The sequence below is a fragment of the Miniopterus schreibersii genome (genome assembly GCF_964146895.1).
Source record: "Miniopterus schreibersii genome assembly, chromosome: 1".
NCBI classification, from domain to species: domain Eukaryota; kingdom Metazoa; phylum Chordata; class Mammalia; order Chiroptera; family Miniopteridae; genus Miniopterus; species Miniopterus schreibersii.
The window spans coordinates 85,061,970-85,080,254 of record NC_138101.1 but is presented as its reverse complement, the minus strand read 5'-3'; the positions used below and the strand labels follow the sequence as shown (position 1 = coordinate 85,080,254).

At 35.8% G+C, this 18,285-nt stretch overlaps 1 protein-coding gene across 1 annotated transcript in view; it reads left to right on the top strand.

Moving 5' to 3' along the window:
• Positions 1 to 18,034, top strand: part of MALRD1 (MAM and LDL receptor class A domain containing 1) — a gene marked incomplete at its 5' end in the record, with an annotated part of 544,166 nt that extends 526,132 nt beyond the window's left edge. Inside the window, 2 exons of the mRNA XM_081144915.1 lie at positions 14,895 to 14,970; positions 17,730 to 18,034. Of these exons, the coding sequence (XP_081001041.1) occupies positions 14,895 to 14,970; positions 17,730 to 17,849 (196 nt within the window). The 3' untranslated portion in view covers positions 17,850 to 18,034. The remainder of the gene's footprint in view (positions 1 to 14,894; positions 14,971 to 17,729) is intronic.
• Between the last annotated feature and the right edge of the window lie 251 nt (positions 18,035 to 18,285).

The following is an 18,285-nucleotide window of genomic DNA, read 5'->3' as shown; positions in this document are numbered from 1 at the left end:
CAAAATCTACATAAAAAGCTAACTGTGTGCTCGCTCGCTTATAATTTGTCTTGCTGTTTTAAAAATAATGTTGTTTTAAAAACAACAAGACAATAGCATTTTATTCCTTTTATTAAGTATTATAAACTGCACTTATTCATAGATCCGAGAGAGGTTTAGCTACAAGTGTTAAATTCAAACCAGGCCCCATTTAGAGGAATCTGTGAATATTTGAGAGTCATATTAAAGCAAGTTCGTTTTTCTGGACAGGTTCTCGTATTGTGTTGTCAACTTTAAAATCACTTAACAAGGTTTAGAAAGCAGCAAGTCGCTCGGTGATTGCTAGGGGAAATCAGGAAGCCTGATGATTAACTTCACACCGCAGTCTATTTCAATCAGACAGATTATGTGTCTAGGAGAATCCAATGAGGAAATTAGAGTGAGTTTTCATGTAGAGCAATTTACATGAAAAAACATTTCATTCTGATCAGAGGATATAGTACTGGGCCCTTTCCAACAATGGGGCTTTGAGGTATCACATTCATAAGGAGAAAGGAAGAAAAAAGAGTATTTTCCGAAGAGGTAGCAAAAACTTGTTGAAGGAAAGAAGTCAGCCAAGCAAATGAGGATTTACTCATGTGGACACCCCGTGTTTATAGAAAGGGGCCGTTCAAGCTATTTGCGGTGAAAGATCAGCGCTGTTTTGGTTTGTCATTTTCAATCCATCACATGCCAGTGCTTTTTGTAAGTATTATTGGGAAAATGAAACTAAAAGATATAAAATACAAGTCCAATTTTTTTAATTCTTACCCTAAACAGACATAAATTCACTCTGTCAAATTGCTACAAATGTTTCTAAACGCTGCTTTTCCATTTCTGTATTTCTCTCATCGTGCGAGAAGAAACAAACCATAAATAAGTGACACTCCGAATGAGTGGCTCTGCCGTGGAGTCCATGACACATACTTGGGACTCAGTAGGAATGTTTCCTGAAGAAATTGTAAAAACAGGACTTTAGCTCTGCCCAGAGGAAGTTAACATTGGTGTGGGAGAGACGTGAATGTAAATAAATAAATGCAACTACGTCCATTTACTAGACAGATTCTTACCTAAGGTTTTCAATTTTGAATTGTCAAAAAGACTTCACAATGAAGCAAGTTGCTAGGTGACTGCTACTGCAGATCACAAAGACTGATCGTTAACGTCAACAGGACAATCGCTTTCAACAAAGAGATTATGTGTCTAAGAGAATTCAATAAGGCAATCCCAGTGAGTTTTCACACAGAGCCGTTTACATGGGAAAACATTTCATTCCATGCACTGTATGTCCTGAGAGTAAAATGTATGGTGCATAGTGGAGTGGAAAGAAGAGAAGTGGCCTGGCCAGAGTGGCTCAGCAGCTGAGCATTGACCTAGGATCCAGGCGATCGGGGGTTGATTCCCGGTCAGGGCACATGCCCGGGTTGTGGGCTCGATCCCCAGTGGGGGGCGTGCAGGAGGCAGCCCACCAATGACTCTCTCATCATTGATCTTTCTATCTCTCTCTCTCCCTCTCCCTTCCTCTCTCTGAAATCAATAAAGATATATTTAAAAAAATAAAAAATTTAAAAAAAGAAGAGAAGTGGTTTATCTGGCTCAAGAGCTGGAGTTATGGAAAAGCATGTCCCATCCCAAATCTGTACGTAGTGTAGCAAGACTGCAGGTGGACTTTGAGAAGAAATATTAAAAGAGGGGACTCAGGAAAGATGGGAAAGGCGAAGATCATGAGGGATGTGGATCTCCTCTTTCAGGCAAGTGATTTATAAGGAGCTGGGGCAGGTGCAGGGGAAGAGCTCATTCAGAGGCAATACCTCGTGACCTTTTCCCAATTGTGAGACCCCTACACTGAGATTCTGATACACAACCTCATGAAGGGAATTTGGAATATACAAGGAAGTGCTAGAAGAGAATTTAAAATTACATTTAATGTCATCACTCAAATATACATACTGTTGCCATTTTGATGTATCTTTTTTCCAAATTTTTAGCATTGTGCACACTATATACACACACACATTATTCTTATCTTGAAATCGGAATTGTCTATGAAATATTTCTCCTTATTTCCCCATGTTGATCATTCTCACATTTTTTTGTTTTCAAGATACCTTTAAAAATTATTGGCATCCCCAAAGAGCTTTTTTAAAACATTGTCATAACTCTAAAAGGTTATCATATTAAAAATTAAAACTAAGAAGTACTTAAAATTATATTTGTCAGTTTATTTTTAAAATAATAAATCTACATGGTAACAAACATAACAGCTAGGCAAATATAATATTTCATATATAAAAAGGTATTATATAAATATAGGTAAAATATAATAACATTTTATGAAAAATGACCTTTACCCACCTTAGGATTTTGCAGTCAGAGAAAAGAAAACAAAGTATTTTCAGAAAAGGTAGCTGGCAAAAATTTATACTTAAAAAAGTATACCTTAACTGGAAAAATGAGTAGTGACTGATATTTGAACACCCAGTGCTCAGTAGAACAGAGATACTCAAATTTAAATGAAATTTTAGTGAAGGCTGATACTAAATAATCATATCTACTTTAGCATTACAACCTTTGCTACATCGTTTTCACTAAAGTATAATAAAGAAAATTTAACTTCACACAGATATATCTTTTGAAAAGAGGTATATTTGCATAGATTTTCAGGTAAGCATGGATGTTTTTATACTACACTAAGCTTGACATTGTGGTTGTTTCTTAAAGTGTAGTTGTAATGTGGAATCTGAAATTGTATCAATAAAATTTTGTACTGTTACATTAGACATTCATTGGTCTATCTTTCACTTTGAATGGATTATTTACTTGTGTGTGATTTTGTACCACTGTGCATTTTCCATTCCAAAAATACTGGTTTGGTGAATGATGCAGCTTGTCAAATTTTGAAACGTTTTATTATACAATATAACAAAAATATCGGACAAGTCTTTAAAGTTTGGAAAGCTGTTGTGCTCATTGTGAACAACATAAGCTTTTTTGAAATTCTAATTTTTGTTAGAAGTACAAATTTTGTTACTGGCCAGAGATATTGTGATGTGTTTTATTTGATGTTCATCAGCCTTGTTCCATTCATTGTTAAGAAAAGGTCTGCCAGATTCCCTAGTCTGAATAACCAGAGTTTGTCTGTAAGTCATTCTTTCAAGTAAAAATGTTCCCTGGAAAAAATGGTTAGTTTAGCAAGCAACTCAATTTCACAGTGCTTTCCCACATGACAACATGCACTTCAATATAGCACAAAAGTGTTTTATACATGCTTCCAAGAATATTTAAAATACTTGCTCTGAAGATTTAAGATTTAATATAATTAATAACTTTTTCTGCTTCCTCAAGGTCATTTTGAAGGTGACACTGACTTCTTAAAAATTTTACTGCAAGTACATGATGGTGAAGAGTATAATGAATGTATAATTAATTCAGTAGCAATATCTTTTTCAAAATTTTTTTGTTAATTCTCACACTAGGATATTTTTTCCATTGAGTTTTAGTAAGAGTGGCAGGGAAGGAGAGGGAGAGGGAGAGAAACATCAATGTGAGAGAGACACATCGATTGGTTGCCTCTGCATATGCCCAGCCTGGAGCAGGGGACCAGACCTGCAACCCAGGTACCCGCCCTTGGCTGGCAATCGCACCCACAATCCTTCCCTGCACGGACCTAGGCTCTAACCACTGAGTAACACTGGTTAGAGTATAGCGATGTTTTGATTTCTGCTAAGGGACTGTCTGTTTTTTATTTTAATTTTTTATTATTTTTAAAAATGTGTCCCACCTATACCCTCTTCCATCTCCACCAACTTCCCCTTGCCCTCCTGCCACCCCTGCAATCACCACTGTTGCCTGCGTCAGTGATCTGCCTCCCCAGCCCACCTCCCTTGACAGCTGTCACCCTGCTCTCTCTGTCTATGAGTCTCTCTATTTTGCTTAGTTCAGTTTGTTCATTAGATTCCACATATAAGTGAAATCATATGGTACTTGTTTTTTCTCTGACTGGCTTATTTCATTCAGCATAATGTGTTCCAGGTCCATCCATGTTCTTACAAAGGGTAAAATTTCCTTTTTTTTTTTTTTTTTTTATGGCTGAGTAGTATTCCATTGTGTAGATGTTCCACAGCTGTCTTATCCACTCATCTACTGATGGGCACTTCCGCAGTTTCCAAATCTTAGCTATTTTAAATAATGCCGCAATAAACATAAGGGTACATATATTCTTTTGAATTAGTGTTCTGGATTTCTTTGGATAAACTCCCAGAAGTGGAATCACTGGGTCAGAAGTAGTTTCATTTTTAATTTTTTGAGGTAACTCCATACTGCTTTCTACAGTGGCTACACCAAACTGCAGTTTTTACCCACCACAGAACTTGCACCAGTAATGCAAATATCAACACAGTGAAAAAATGTGTGATAATAAAATGAATTGATCTAGTTTGCCCTTTGAATGAACCTTTACCCGTGGTTCTTATTATGAAAACAGTTTTGAATGTTATAGCCCCTGGAGATGTCTTATGACTTCCAGCCAAGCACAGACCACACTTTTTGAGAAATCCTACCCTTATACCACTAAAACATTACTCGAAAGGGCTCACTATGCTCTCTCAAATACATCTCATCATTTGACTATTCTCTTGTTTTTACACATTTAGGTTTCATGACTAAGGTTTCATTACTATTAGTCATTTGTGATGAGCCTCTTTCTGTATAAATCTTTGTCTTCCTCTCTAATTGTTTCCTAAAGATTGGCTCCTAGTAATTTCACTAGGTCAAGAAATCATTTCCAAGTGTGCAATCACGTGTATTTCCAAAGGACTCTCCCGCTCTGCATCTGGTTCACGTTAGGTGGTTGTGAATGTGCTAACACCGCCGTCAGAGGAGGGGTGCCCAGTGGAGACTGCACTCCCCTTGGCAGCGTGGGGTCTCCTTCAGGTTAAGCTACAGGAACCTGGGTCAGCTTTATTCATACTAATTGCATCCACATTCCTGGCATGTTCCCATTTAAGCACTCTGCCACAGCAAGATCGCATTAAGCAGTGACAGGTTTTGTGGTCAGCGATATTTATTTCCTGCCTTAAAAGAGTAGGAGGGAAATACAGCAGCTGCTGTAACATGTGAATGAGTTTAGCGAAATTTGGTGTCCTGGTTGTTTGGTTTTGTGACCCTGGATGATTAATCCTTTCCTCTCCCTTTTGTGGCATTTCTGGTTATGTTTGCAAACCCAGTTCTTTCTGAACTTTTTCACCCAAACACTTGGTTCAGCTTGTTCCTTAAGGGCTTGGAAATGAAAACCTGAGCTCATAGACATTCCCTTCTGGTTTTTGTTTTTGTTTTTTTCAAATTGGCTTGCTTCTTTCCTATTTTTTTTATATTGTTTGTTTTCATTCTTTTTTTAAACAAGTCATCATCTTGCCAGAAGTAGAGACCATTTTATAGCTAATCCTCTGCGTTTACTACTTAGCATGACTCCTTCCCTTTTTTCTTTAGCAGTAGTAAGATAATATGTAGTATTTTACAGGCATGTACATTCAATGAGAAAAGGTTGACTAATAGACTCAATTTATTCTTTCTTCTATTGCCTCATGATTTCATGCAGTTTATTCCACCTATAGATTCTTATGACAGATTTAATGTGCCAACTCTGATTATGCAGTGTAGTTACATATTGTGGTCTTGGTGACTTTTATGATAAACACAAACATGAATATGCCCCCCAAATCAAATTCTCCAAAGCCCTTCTGTGTTTCAAGGGCTCTATAAAATTCATTCCCCTTCTTGCTATCACCTCCTCCTAGATAGTTCTTACTAAGCACATGTTGGCTTAGTTTCAGTCTGATATTTTGAAAAATATGAGTGAACAACCTAGTTAAGCCCATTAGTACTTTTCCTAAAATAATGTTTTGGGGCCTTGTTACTTTCTTTGCCTAGATTACAGTAACAGGATGCACGCAAAATAAGTTAAGTCTTGCCTGGGTGGGCGTGGCTTAGCGGTTGAATGTCAACCTAAGATCCAGGAGATGGGGGTTCAGTTCCCGGTCAGGGCACATGCCCAGGCTGCGGACTCAATCCCCAGTCCGGGGTGTGCAGGAGGCAGCCGATCAATGACGACTGTCTCATCACTGATGTTTCTATCTCTCGATTTCTCTCCCTCTCCCTTCCTCTCTCTGAAATCAATAAAGATATATTTAAAAATAAGTAAATAAATAAGTTAAGTCTTCTCTTCTGAGTTGTAGATATGCTTCTAAGCACCTGGTTTATTTCTTTTTGAAACTTATTGTCCTGCTTAAATTTGAATTCATGAATCGTAAAGGCAAATTTTTAATAAAAAACACATTTAATAAATATATAGACTCTCAGGACACTATTTTGTATACTATCCATCTTCTTACCTCTGGCTCTATTCTATTTCACAGTTCTGAGTCCCTTTCTCCAACTTCCTATCTCCTTTTTATTTGTTTTACAGTCTCCTATAGTGCTTTTTTTTTGCAAACTGCCATAAATCTGTCCTTATTTTAAAAAGAACAAAATATTGTCTAAATTTTAACATTTGTGGTAACTCTCCTTAAAATCAGTCTAATCAAACAGACTAAAATCTGGATTGGAAATGATCAGAGACCAGGTGTAAAATAAAACTTGTCTAAGGTTCTGAGAAAAGAAATGTGATGCTATGTGTGAATTACATGCCACTGACAATTACATAGGAAACATGGTACACAAATCTCTTCCTATCACTGCAAGGTCAAAATGAACAATCAACCAACCAACCAACCAAATAAAAACCCTCATTTTCCTAGGCTCTAAAATCAGGAAACAAAAAGGAAAAAAAGCGTCACTTATTAATTTTTATGATGAGAAAGAGAAAAAAAACTATGAGTACCTTGGTTAAGAAACATTAAAAATAGATACAAGTAAAAGTGGAAACCCAGAAATATTTTATCTTTATTAGGATTTTGAAATATGTTTTCCTTTTATCTGAAAGATTAACACACTCAAAAGGGCTTCATACAAAGTCTTAGAACTAGAAACATTTGGAAAAAACCTAACCAAAGAGTTTATGTATTATGTAGAGCTTCTATGTCTCCCGGGCTAGGCAGAGTGGCCTAATGTAGTAGGTGTCCTGTAGGGTCCAGTTCACCCGAACTGAGCACTCCTGGTGTACCCCCTGCCCATGTGAGCTGTGTACACCCTTCTGTTGTAGTTGAGCCTTGATTGTTATTGTCATGGAAATGGGAGGGATCTATCCCCAGGCTGATTGGCTTCAAGGACTGGTTGTGATCATTTAGAACTGAAGTATATATACAGCTTCCCAGATAAGGAGAAGCTAAAGGAGTTCATCACCACCAAACAAGTATTACATGAAATGTTAAAGGGTCTTCTTTAAGGAGGAAGAGGAGGAGGGGGAAGAGGAGGAGGAGGAGGAGGAGGAGGAGAAGAAGAAGAAGGAGAAGGAGAAGGAGAAGGAGAAGGAGAAGAAGAGGAAAAATATAAACAAAAATGACAGTAAATACATATCAACAAATGAATCTAAAAAATCACAAAATAAACGAAGAAGCAGAACAGAAGCAGACTCATAGATACAGAGAACATTTTGATGGTTGCCAGATGGGAGGGGAGGTGGGGAGATGGGTGAAAAGGGTGAAGGGATTAAGAAATACAAATTGGTTGTTACTGAATGGTCATGGGGATGTAAAGTATAGTATAGGGAATAGAGTCAACAGTATTCTGATAAATATATATGGTGTTTGATGGGTACTAGATTTATCTGGATGATCACTTAGTAAGTTATATGTCTAATCGCTGGGATGTACTCCTGAAACTAATATAATATAGTATGTCAACTGTAATTGAAAAATAATAAAATGATTTAAATTTTTTAAAAGTTTAAAATGATAGGTGGAAATAGGGAGAGTAGAATTGACATTTACTTTTCTGAGATACCCTACATTCACCATTAATCAGGCTAAGCAAAATCTAATGTAATCGACATGACTCTCAGAATAAATGAATTCCATTTCCACCCGTGAAGTTGTTGTATTTCATAATTTAGTTGGATCCTTATTTTTGAAAAATATGTCACATGTACTTTCATGGTTAGAAAACATTTTCCTCAATAGTAACAAATCAAATACTTCCTAGCCTAAAATTTATTTCAAGACTTGATATTTATACATGGACATTTCATGCCTCCCATTTTTTGGAGATACATATACTATATGAGGAACACAGACCTTTAGTTTTCAAATATTATAAAATGAGTTATTTGTACCAAATTTATTTTTCTCCAATAATATGACATTTTTAGTTTCTATGTAACAGAAAGGGATAGAAGGGCTATTCCTATTCTATTAGATTCTGCTCATCTTCAGGGAAGCCCCCAAGCTACTCCTCTGGCTGGCACTTAACTGGCTGAAAATAGAATGGAAAGAGGTAGCGGGCAGAAGTAGGCTCCTGGCCCACTTAAAGTCTTGTGCTTAAGTGAAATAGAAAGCTGAATGCAAATGTGGCTCCATAATAACAATAGCGAAAAATGAATATCTTCTCTCTCTGGATACTGATGAAGTATATTGTTGGGAGTGGGCATGAGGGAACAGGGTAGAGAGTAGGTTAGTGAATCCTGTTCTATCATTAAGCCTTCAGATTATTCATTCATGAAATTACTCTTTCTTTAAACATTCCGTTGATTCCTACTGCACTGGGTACTTCACTAGGTGCAGAGATAGAAGAGAAAACTTGGCAAAATCCTTGTAGGGTCTAGTGGGGAAGGAATCTCAGTTGCCTCACCTATTAAAAAGCCATTAACGAGATGGTTACAAAGGTCCTTGCTAGCCTTAAATTAATAGATCTGTTTTTTAAAAAATTAATAAGTACTGCAGTGGTTATTATTACTAATTTTGACACTTCATTCTTTTTCTGTATGCTAATGTCACTTCATAAATCCCAGGCTTTCGGGCCACGTTTAAAATCAGTTGAAAAGAAGATATAAGTGACAAAAGGAGAAAAGAATAAGAAAGGAAAGTAAAGAGAATAGTACTCACCTATTCATGGGCATCTGCTTGTGGTAGGCATTTTATAGACATGTAATTTCGTCTGAGAGACAGAAATCCCATAGCCGCCACCCTCCAAAAGAAGTTCTAGAGACAGGAACTGTATGTTGATCAATCTTGTAAGTCCAGAACCTAATGCAGTGTTTAGTCCAGAGTACATGTTCTAGAAATGTCAAATAAATTTAAATATGAAAGATGGTAAATAATATAATGAACATTCTGTCATTCTACCCCTTAAGGAGTGAGTCACTACATTGTAGAGCATCATTTTCCTTAACTCAGGATGATCATTTTTTTGGAACTTAGAATATTCTTTAATGTTTAGAAACAAGATGTAGAAATCATTTTATTGGTGGAAGCATGAGAGCAATTTCTTTCACACACAGATGCCCAGCAAATATCTTTTGGGAAATTAATTATCATATTTAGCCCTTCAAGTCACCTTGATATCTGCATTATAATTACCTCAATTTCAGATAGTGTAATAAGAAAACTTAACTAGAGCAGTTAGAAAGGAAAAAGAAATAAAAGGAATCCAAATTGGAAATGGCCTGACTGTGTATATGTAGAAAATTCCAAAGAATCTATAAGAAAGTTACCAGAGCTAATAAGTGAATTCAGCAAAGTTGTAAGATATATGATGAACACATAAAAATCAGTTGTCCTCTTGAATACAAGCAATGAAAAATCAGAAAAAGAAATTAAGAAAGTAATTATATATGACAGTAGAATCTAAAAGAATATAATAAATTTAACTAGGGAGGTGAAATATTTCTATGCTTAAAATTACAATGTGTTACTAGAAGAAATTAAAGAAAACCTAAATAAATGAAAGGCAGTTCAGGTTTATGGATTGGAAGACTTAATATTGTCAAGCTGTCAATACTATCCAAAGTAATTGATAGGTACAACACATCCCCTATTAAAACTCCAATTGCCTTTTTGGCAGAAATGAAAAACTTATCCTCAAATTCATACGGAAGAGCAAGGGCATTAAGGAGCCAAAACAATCTTGATAAAGGACAAAGTTGGAGAACTTACAATTCTTGATTTGAAAACTTACCCTAAAGCTACAGCAAACTAAACAGTGAGGTATGAGCATATAAGTGGACTAGATCAATGGACTAGAATTGATAATTCAACTACAAACCCATACATCTATGACCAATTGATTTTTGACAAGGGTACCAAGTGCATTCAATAGGAAAAGAACAGACTCTTGAACAGATAGTGCTGGGACAACTGGATTTTCACATGCAAAAGAATGAAGGTGACCCCCTACCACATAACATACACAAAAATTAATTCAAAATGGGCCAAAGATATAAATATAAGAGCTAAAATCATAACACATTAAGAAGAAAGCATATGAGTAAATCTACATGACCTGGGATTTGGCACTGCATTCTTAGACATGACACCCAAAGCACAAGAACAAAAGAAAAACAATTAAATTGGACTTCATCAAAAACTCATGCATGAAAGGACATTATCAAGAAAGTGAAAGGATAAACTACAAAGAGGGAGAAAATATCTCAAATTATATCTCTAATAAGAGTTTAATATCCAGAATACATAAAAACTCCTACAACTCAACAACAAAGAGGCCAACAACCCAATTAAGAAATAAGCAGACATTTCTTCAAAGAAGATTTACAAATGGCCAATACTAATGTCATTAGGGCAAATGCAAATCAAAACTACAATTCAATACCACTTCACACCTATTAGGACAGCAATAATAATAATAACAAAAGTAATAAGCATGGGGATGTGGAGAAATAGAAAACCTCATAAAATATTGGTGGAAATGTAAAATGATGCCACTGCTGTGGAAAACTGTTTGGTTCTTCCTCAAAAAGCTTAAATAGAATTACCATATGACCCAGCAATTCTACTCTTAATTATACAAGCAAAGGAATTGCAGTGGGGACTCAGATAATTACATGCCAATGTCCATAGCAGGTTATTCACAAGAGCCAAAAGGTGGAAACGACTCAAGTGTTCACCATCAGATGACTGAATAAACAAAACGTAGCATGTGAATACAGTGGAATATTATTCAGCCGTAAAAATGACTGAAGTTGCTGTACATGCTATAACATGAACTTTGAAAGCTAAGTGAAATAAGCCAGACACAAAATGATGAATATTGTATGATTCCACTCATATGAAGTATCTAGAACGGACAAATTCAAAGAGACAGAAAATAAACTAGAGGTTACTGGAGCTGGAGGAAGGGGAAAACGTGGAGTTGCTGTTTAATGGCTACAGAGTTGCTTTTTGTGGTGAGGAAAACATTTTGGAAATAGGTAGGGTTGCACAACACTGAATGTAATGAATGCCACTAATTGTACATTTAAAAACGATTAAAATGGCATGGCACACTTTAGGTTATATTACCACAGTTCTAAAAATTAATAACTAATTAAATTAATATCAATATTACTTGTAAAACTTGAATTATATAAGCAAATTGTACGGTGTGTGAATCATAATTCAGTAAGGCTGTTAAAATACAGGGGTGGGCAAAAGTAGGCTTACAGTTGTTCATATGGAAAATAATACAATAATTAATAAATAATAATACAAGGTTAAACTCTGTGTTTCGTGTACTCAGAACTGGAAACCTACTTTTGCCCACCCCTGCATATAAAAATAAAATAAACATTTACCTCAAAGTCGTATTTACTGTATTGAACATAGATGAGTTTTTGTTTGATTCTTTTTGTTTTTCTTCGTTGGCATTTGCAGTAATTTCAGATATCTATTATAAACCCTTCCATGTTTTTAATTAACATTAAAATACTTTGTTAGTTAATAAGCCATGAAGTGAATTCCTTTAGAGGTATAAATATGCTGACTACACTTCAATTGGGAATTCTCATCAGAATTACCCTAGTTCTGAGCTGACATTTCTCTCCTTAACCCACTCAGAATCCCAGTTATGCAGTGTCTGCATGTATGGGATATAGCAGGAGCTTCATAATAATTTAACTGGCTACATAAATTATGGGTGGAAAAACTGTTGTGATCCTGCAGGGTTTTTTTCCCTCTACGCCAAATGTCTAAGTCAGTTCCTTGCTGATTCCTAGAGGTGGGTAGATCCTTTGAAACCCGAGCTCTTTCCAAATCATCTGCCTATCCACAAACAAAGGAAGTTAAATGTAGCATTTTTTAGCCTAATGCAGACTTACCATTGCACCACATACAGTGTTAGAACCAGCAGAAAACTCCATAATCAAACATTTTGTTTTCCTCATATAAGGATTCATCATTTTAAGGAAAATTGTTTATGTTTGAAAATCAAACTTATAAAATTGATGAAGGTAGAAAATTATACCACAGAACTTGAAATGGTAAATGTATGGAGTTCACACTAGAAATGCACTTAATGAAAGTATTTACGGTTTGCGGGTGATATTTTCCCTCATAAATTGGAAAGGCACTAAGAATTAATCCTAACCATTCAGAGGTTTCCAGTATTGGAGACATCTTTTGATCTGGAAAAAATAAAAGTTTGAGATTGCTAATAAAGATAATTTGAAGTAGGAAGGCTTAACCATTGCTCACCTTCCTCTATTCATACTGTGACCCATTCTTCTTTATTACAATTCCACATCCTTAGCCTTCAGCAGCGCTTTTCCTTCTTTGTAGTCACCAGATCCCCAAAGCTTGGCCACCTACATTTGTTTTTTCATTTATAGAAAATTGCTTAAGACAAAATCCTTTCAGAAGAAAAATAGATTCAGTAGCTGAATTAAGAGAGCTGGAAAATTGATCAATTTACCTGACTTCAGCCTGCTAATCTTGGTCTAGGTCATCTGGGGTCCCAGCAGTCCAAAGCCAAAAACAATCACCTCATATCAAGATCTTCTGTGTTGCTTGTGCCCCGCTTCTACCCAGTTGGCTGCCAAGCCTGTCCCTCAGCTCCTGGTTGCCTGCCCGGCCTTTGGACCATCTGTCCTGTCTAGTCCTATGGTTTGGGTTTCCTCCCGCTTCCTGATTTCATGCCTGATTCTGGCCAAGGTTAATTTTTCTGAGCTGTTGGTAACCGTGGCTCTCCCCTCCTTACCTACTTCCTAATTTTCATTCTGTGTTGATTCTCCCCACCTCCATGTCAGTCTCTCCTGTACCAGCTTTTGCTTTGACATTTTTACACATTTCAAAACTTCCCTTTTCTACTAAGTCTCAATTTATTTTGTTTAAAGTAATGGCATTATTATTTTTTTACCTTTATTGTTAAGAGAATTACAGATGTCCCCCAATTTTTCCCCATTACCCTCATCCACCCAGTTCCCGCCCCACCCCAGGCCTTCACCACCCTACTTTGAGAGCAGCCCCGCTCATGCCCTAACTATACCATTTACTGAGCTTGCTACTCTGAGAATTTCTCATTGATTAGCCTTGGAGGCGAAAAGGCAAGCAATCGAACACAACTTGTTTGGTTTAATTGGAACAACTCATAAGTATCTAATTAATGATACTTGCCTCATCATTTAAGAGTATTCTATGATTTTTTTTTTTTTTTTCAAAATATAACCCACAAAAAGGCTGCTATTGCCCTCTTCAACAATAACCAAAATGTAGACTCAGTGAGGTGAACCAGTGAGGCTATTGAATACTTAAGTCAATTGCACAGACACAGTGGAGTTCAGGAAGCTTCGAAGACACTGACTCTACAGGGAGAATGTATCACCAGCCAAATACAATTACCCAGATTATGCTGTTGGGCTCACTTTTCAGAAGAGGACCATGTGGTTGGTTTAGCAGATGAAATAAGAGGCCATACCTGTGACGATCTATTTTCAAAAAGCAAATCAACAGGAGCTTCCTCTTTACTATCTTTTCTTTTAGGATTTAAAGGTATATTATTGAGAAATGTATTGTCATTATACTCTGATTAGGCAAAAGTATTCATGGATATATTTTTCCTCAGTTGTCCTCAAGACACTGGCAATCATTCTGGAATTGGTCTTCCATTCTCCATTATGTGTATGTGTATGTGTGTATGTGTATGTGTGAATGCATGTAATGTGATCCTTCCTCTGACTTTAACATGGTGTATTTGGTTATCTGGTTATATATTTTTCTGTTCTTGTGGTGGGTATTTTTTCTTTATCAATTGTGAGCAACTATTCCAGGCTAGTTGTCTTGTGATAAGCCTATTGATTCTTAAGTAAGTAAAGTATAAAACGAAAATGATGATTTAGGTGTGCAGTACATCTGAGTAAATTATGTAGAATTAGACCAATATGTGAGATGACCAAGGACATGTCTCTTTGTGATTCACAAAAGGAAACATTAACATAAAGAACTTTCAAAAACACCCATATTTAAATTTTCTGTTTAAAATATTAAAGACTCTGATGCCATAAATCCTTAAGACAGACGTTGTCGTGGAAAATAGTCCTTGGGATTTGAGGGCTTGGCACTGTTGAAGTCTCAAGAACTTCAAGGTGGCCTTCCTTATAACTAGTTCAGTTTTACATTATATTTCTCTTTCTAATATTGTACCCCTTATATTATTGGAGTAATATTTTAAGAAATCAATTTTAAGGTCAACTTATGCCATTTTTGTTTTTGCCTGGGTTTATTTGGATCTAAATATTCAAAAGATAAATAACACTTGCTTTCAAGAATGTAGATGCTTTGATGTCAGGCAAAAAGTCTTTACTTATGGTAATACATTCATAAAAATAAATACATTGGCTAGACAATGTGTCTCTCAAAGATTTCTGCTAGACAATAACTTAAAATATATCATGGTATATTTCAATGCTTATTCTTTTTTTTTCTTTCTTTTTTTTTTGTGGCCCTGTGTATTTTAAGAAAAATGAAAGGAAGTGTTAATTGTGCATTTGTTAATCCAGTCTATGGGAGTTGGAGCAACCCAGAGAAATCAGAGGTAAGAGGTATTGGTGAACTGTATTGTTTCAGAAGCAGAAACACACACACACACAGTGTTGTTTGAACATGTTTTACTAAAAGGAATATTTTTGTGGAGTTATTTATTATTCCATTTGAGGGTGGAAAGGAGTTTCAGTGTCCCTAAATGTGTTGTGAAAATTTTCCATTGCAGGACAGTTTCACTCTGCTTGTGAAATCAGTCCACTGTTAAATGGCTTTGTGGTCACTATTCATACTCAGAGAACTGACAAATTTGGAAAATACCCGTTTAACCCACAGAGTGTTAGTCAGCTACTCACAGTAACTACTCATTGGCTGTTCTTCATATTTTATTGTCAAAGACAAAACAGAGGATAGCACCCTGTGCTCTCTCTCATTGTAGGTGTGGGCAGTGAGGGCCTTAACCTGAAAATTCTGAAGATAAAAAGAGAAATAAATGCATTACATCTTTCTGGGCCCATTTTAGGCCTACTCCCTACTAGCATAAGAAGTAGGCTACAGAGAAAATGGCAAATAAAATTTCTCTCACCCTTTTCTTAAGTGGGTAATATGGGCATTTACTTGGGTATAAAATGAGGTTAGCCAAGACACAGGGCTTCCTATCTATGAAAGCTTCCTCGTATCTGATTTTAGAAATGTTATATGAAACTTAATTTCTTGTCAAAGTGAGCATATAAAAGTTTTAATTTTCTTCTCATTTTTTCTTGAAACAGTTTGTTAACTGTTATAGAAGATGGTAGCAAAGGTGTTTCTTTTAGTTTTGAGGTTTGGAGTCTAACACAACCCTTGAATTTTTTCTGTTTCCATCAATAACGATGTCATATTCTCTTTTAGTATTGTTTTGGTAGGGTTGAAAACAAGAGGTAAGATATTTCCCAGAGCACAGAAAGAATTAACTTGGGTGACTTGTGAAGTCAATCAAGACATCGAATAAAAGTGAAATGTACTCCTACTTAATGGGTAATAAATAAAATGCATATTTAAGAAACCAAATGTATCTTTTTGACAAAGTAGGAAGGTATAATATAAACCTATTTTCATTTTTACTAAAGAAAATAAATTTTATTCTTTTTATCTTTAGCTTAATTTGGCTTTTAGTATCTGACGGATACAAATCATACAGGAATTAAAATGTAATGTTTTAAATTTGGCATTTTTAATTTAATATCTTATCAACTTGCAAAAATTAAATATATGCTAGGAAGGTGCTAGGCACCCTTTACTTTCCATTGAGAAGGTGGCTTCTCTAGTGCTCAGGAAGAAGTCCGTATCAAAGACCCACTTTTCAAGGTGCTTTCAAGATGCTTTCGACTGCGTGTACCCATGTTAGCGCGATTGACGACTCCGGAAAACCTTGGAAGAAATTTCTTTTTATTTTCTATTCTAATAAATTTTTTTTTTCTCTTTCACATTCCTTTTTCTTTCCATTAAAAATGGCTAGAGAAGAAATCCTATAATTGCTTTTGACCTTTGTTGCTATTTTGATTTCTATTGTTTCAGAAACAAATGCCTTTGTATTAATTAAAGTAAATGCTCCACTGACATTATAATAGAGAAATATACTTCTCCAAAATACTATTCTAAACACACAGAGAAAATTCTCATAGTCTGATATGGAAATTGAGATAATTGTATAATGAACCACTATCCTCAGCCAAATTCAGCAATTGTCAACCCATGGTCATTCTAGCTTCACTTCTACTGCCACCCATTTCCTCCACCCACCACAGTGGTGGTGGCATTTTTTCCAATAGACTTTCTTTTCTTTAGAGCAGTTTTAGGTTCGCAGCAAAATTGAGCATATGGCACAGAGAGCTCCCATGTATTCCCTGCCCCCACATGTGCACAGCGCCCTCCACTCTCATCCCACACCAGCCTGCGACACTCTTACAGTTGATGAACCTACATTAAGGTGTCATTATCACCCAGATTCCATAGTTTACAGTAAGGTTCACTTTTGGTGTCAGCCAGAGTGTTTTTAAGCAAATCCCAAATATCATTTCATTTTACCTATAAAGACTTCAGTTGTACATTTAAAGGGTAAGGACGTTTTAAAAATATAACCACAGTATCTCACCTAAACATTTAACAATAATTCCTCGATACCATCAAATATTCAGTCAGTGTTCAACCAACCCCAACTATCTCATGAATAAGTAAGGGAATTTATATTTGTTGTTGTTGCTATATTTTTAAAAAAATCAAAGTTAACATAAGATATATGTATCCAAATTGGTGGACGTTCCTCTTTAAGTCTCTTTTAATCACTAGGTTCCATTTCTCACTCTTATGTTTTCCTTGCAATTTACTTGTTAAAGAAATCAGGTTGTCCTATAGAATGTCCCAAATTTTAGATGATCTAATATCTCTGCTAAATAAAATTCTCCCAACTGAAAGCTGTTGGCTGTTTCTTTTATTTTTATTTTTTTAACATGTCTATAATCAACACAGCAGGCTCAGAGAAAAGAGCACCATAAAAAGTAGTAGTCAAGGTCCTGCCAGCTGCATTCTCCCATCTCCCCGAGGTGAGGTTGAGACGGTGGCTCCTGTGCACAGAAGATAGGCACTTGTGGAGACTAAGCTTGTGCCGGAGGTTCAGGCAGTGTAGACGGGGGGTGCTGGAGGAAGAATTGGGAATGCTCCAGTTATTGCTCCAGTGGAAATTCATTAAAAAGCTGCTGTATTCTTCATGATATGTAAAGAAGTCTCTTATTTTAATGCCTAAAATCCTAATCTTTTCAATGTGTTTTTCCTTAGAGTTCTATGTCCTTCGCAAATCCGTTATATGGCACAACACCAGGAAGCCTTCACACCGTATCTGATCACCTCAAACAGCACCGCCAAGATCAAGTAGCACCTACTACCTGTAGTATATAGAAAATTGCAATCTGTCAAATCTTATAGAAACTCATGCATTAGTAAGAATAAAAGGGATTCAGAATATTACTGTAATCATTACCTTTAAGAATAAAGATTCTTACTGAAATATATTGAATGTTTTTTCATGGAATCTGAATCAGAACCTTGTCATCATTGTGTATATGAATATTTTAATAAAATGTCCTACTTAAATTTCTTGTTTTTCTTTGATTTTACCATGGTTATTTCTTAAAATAATGAATCAAATTGTTTCAGATCCTGAATAATAGAAGTTTTAAAATGCTTATTTACATGCCATAAAGCTTGGGAAAAAAGTGAACTGTCTTAGTATAGAAACTATCAGGAAGGGAAAAATCAGAGTAATCCTAATCAATGCAACTATGAGTAAAATTTATTTCTGAATTTTGGGGAAAAATTCAGTGATAAAGTATTA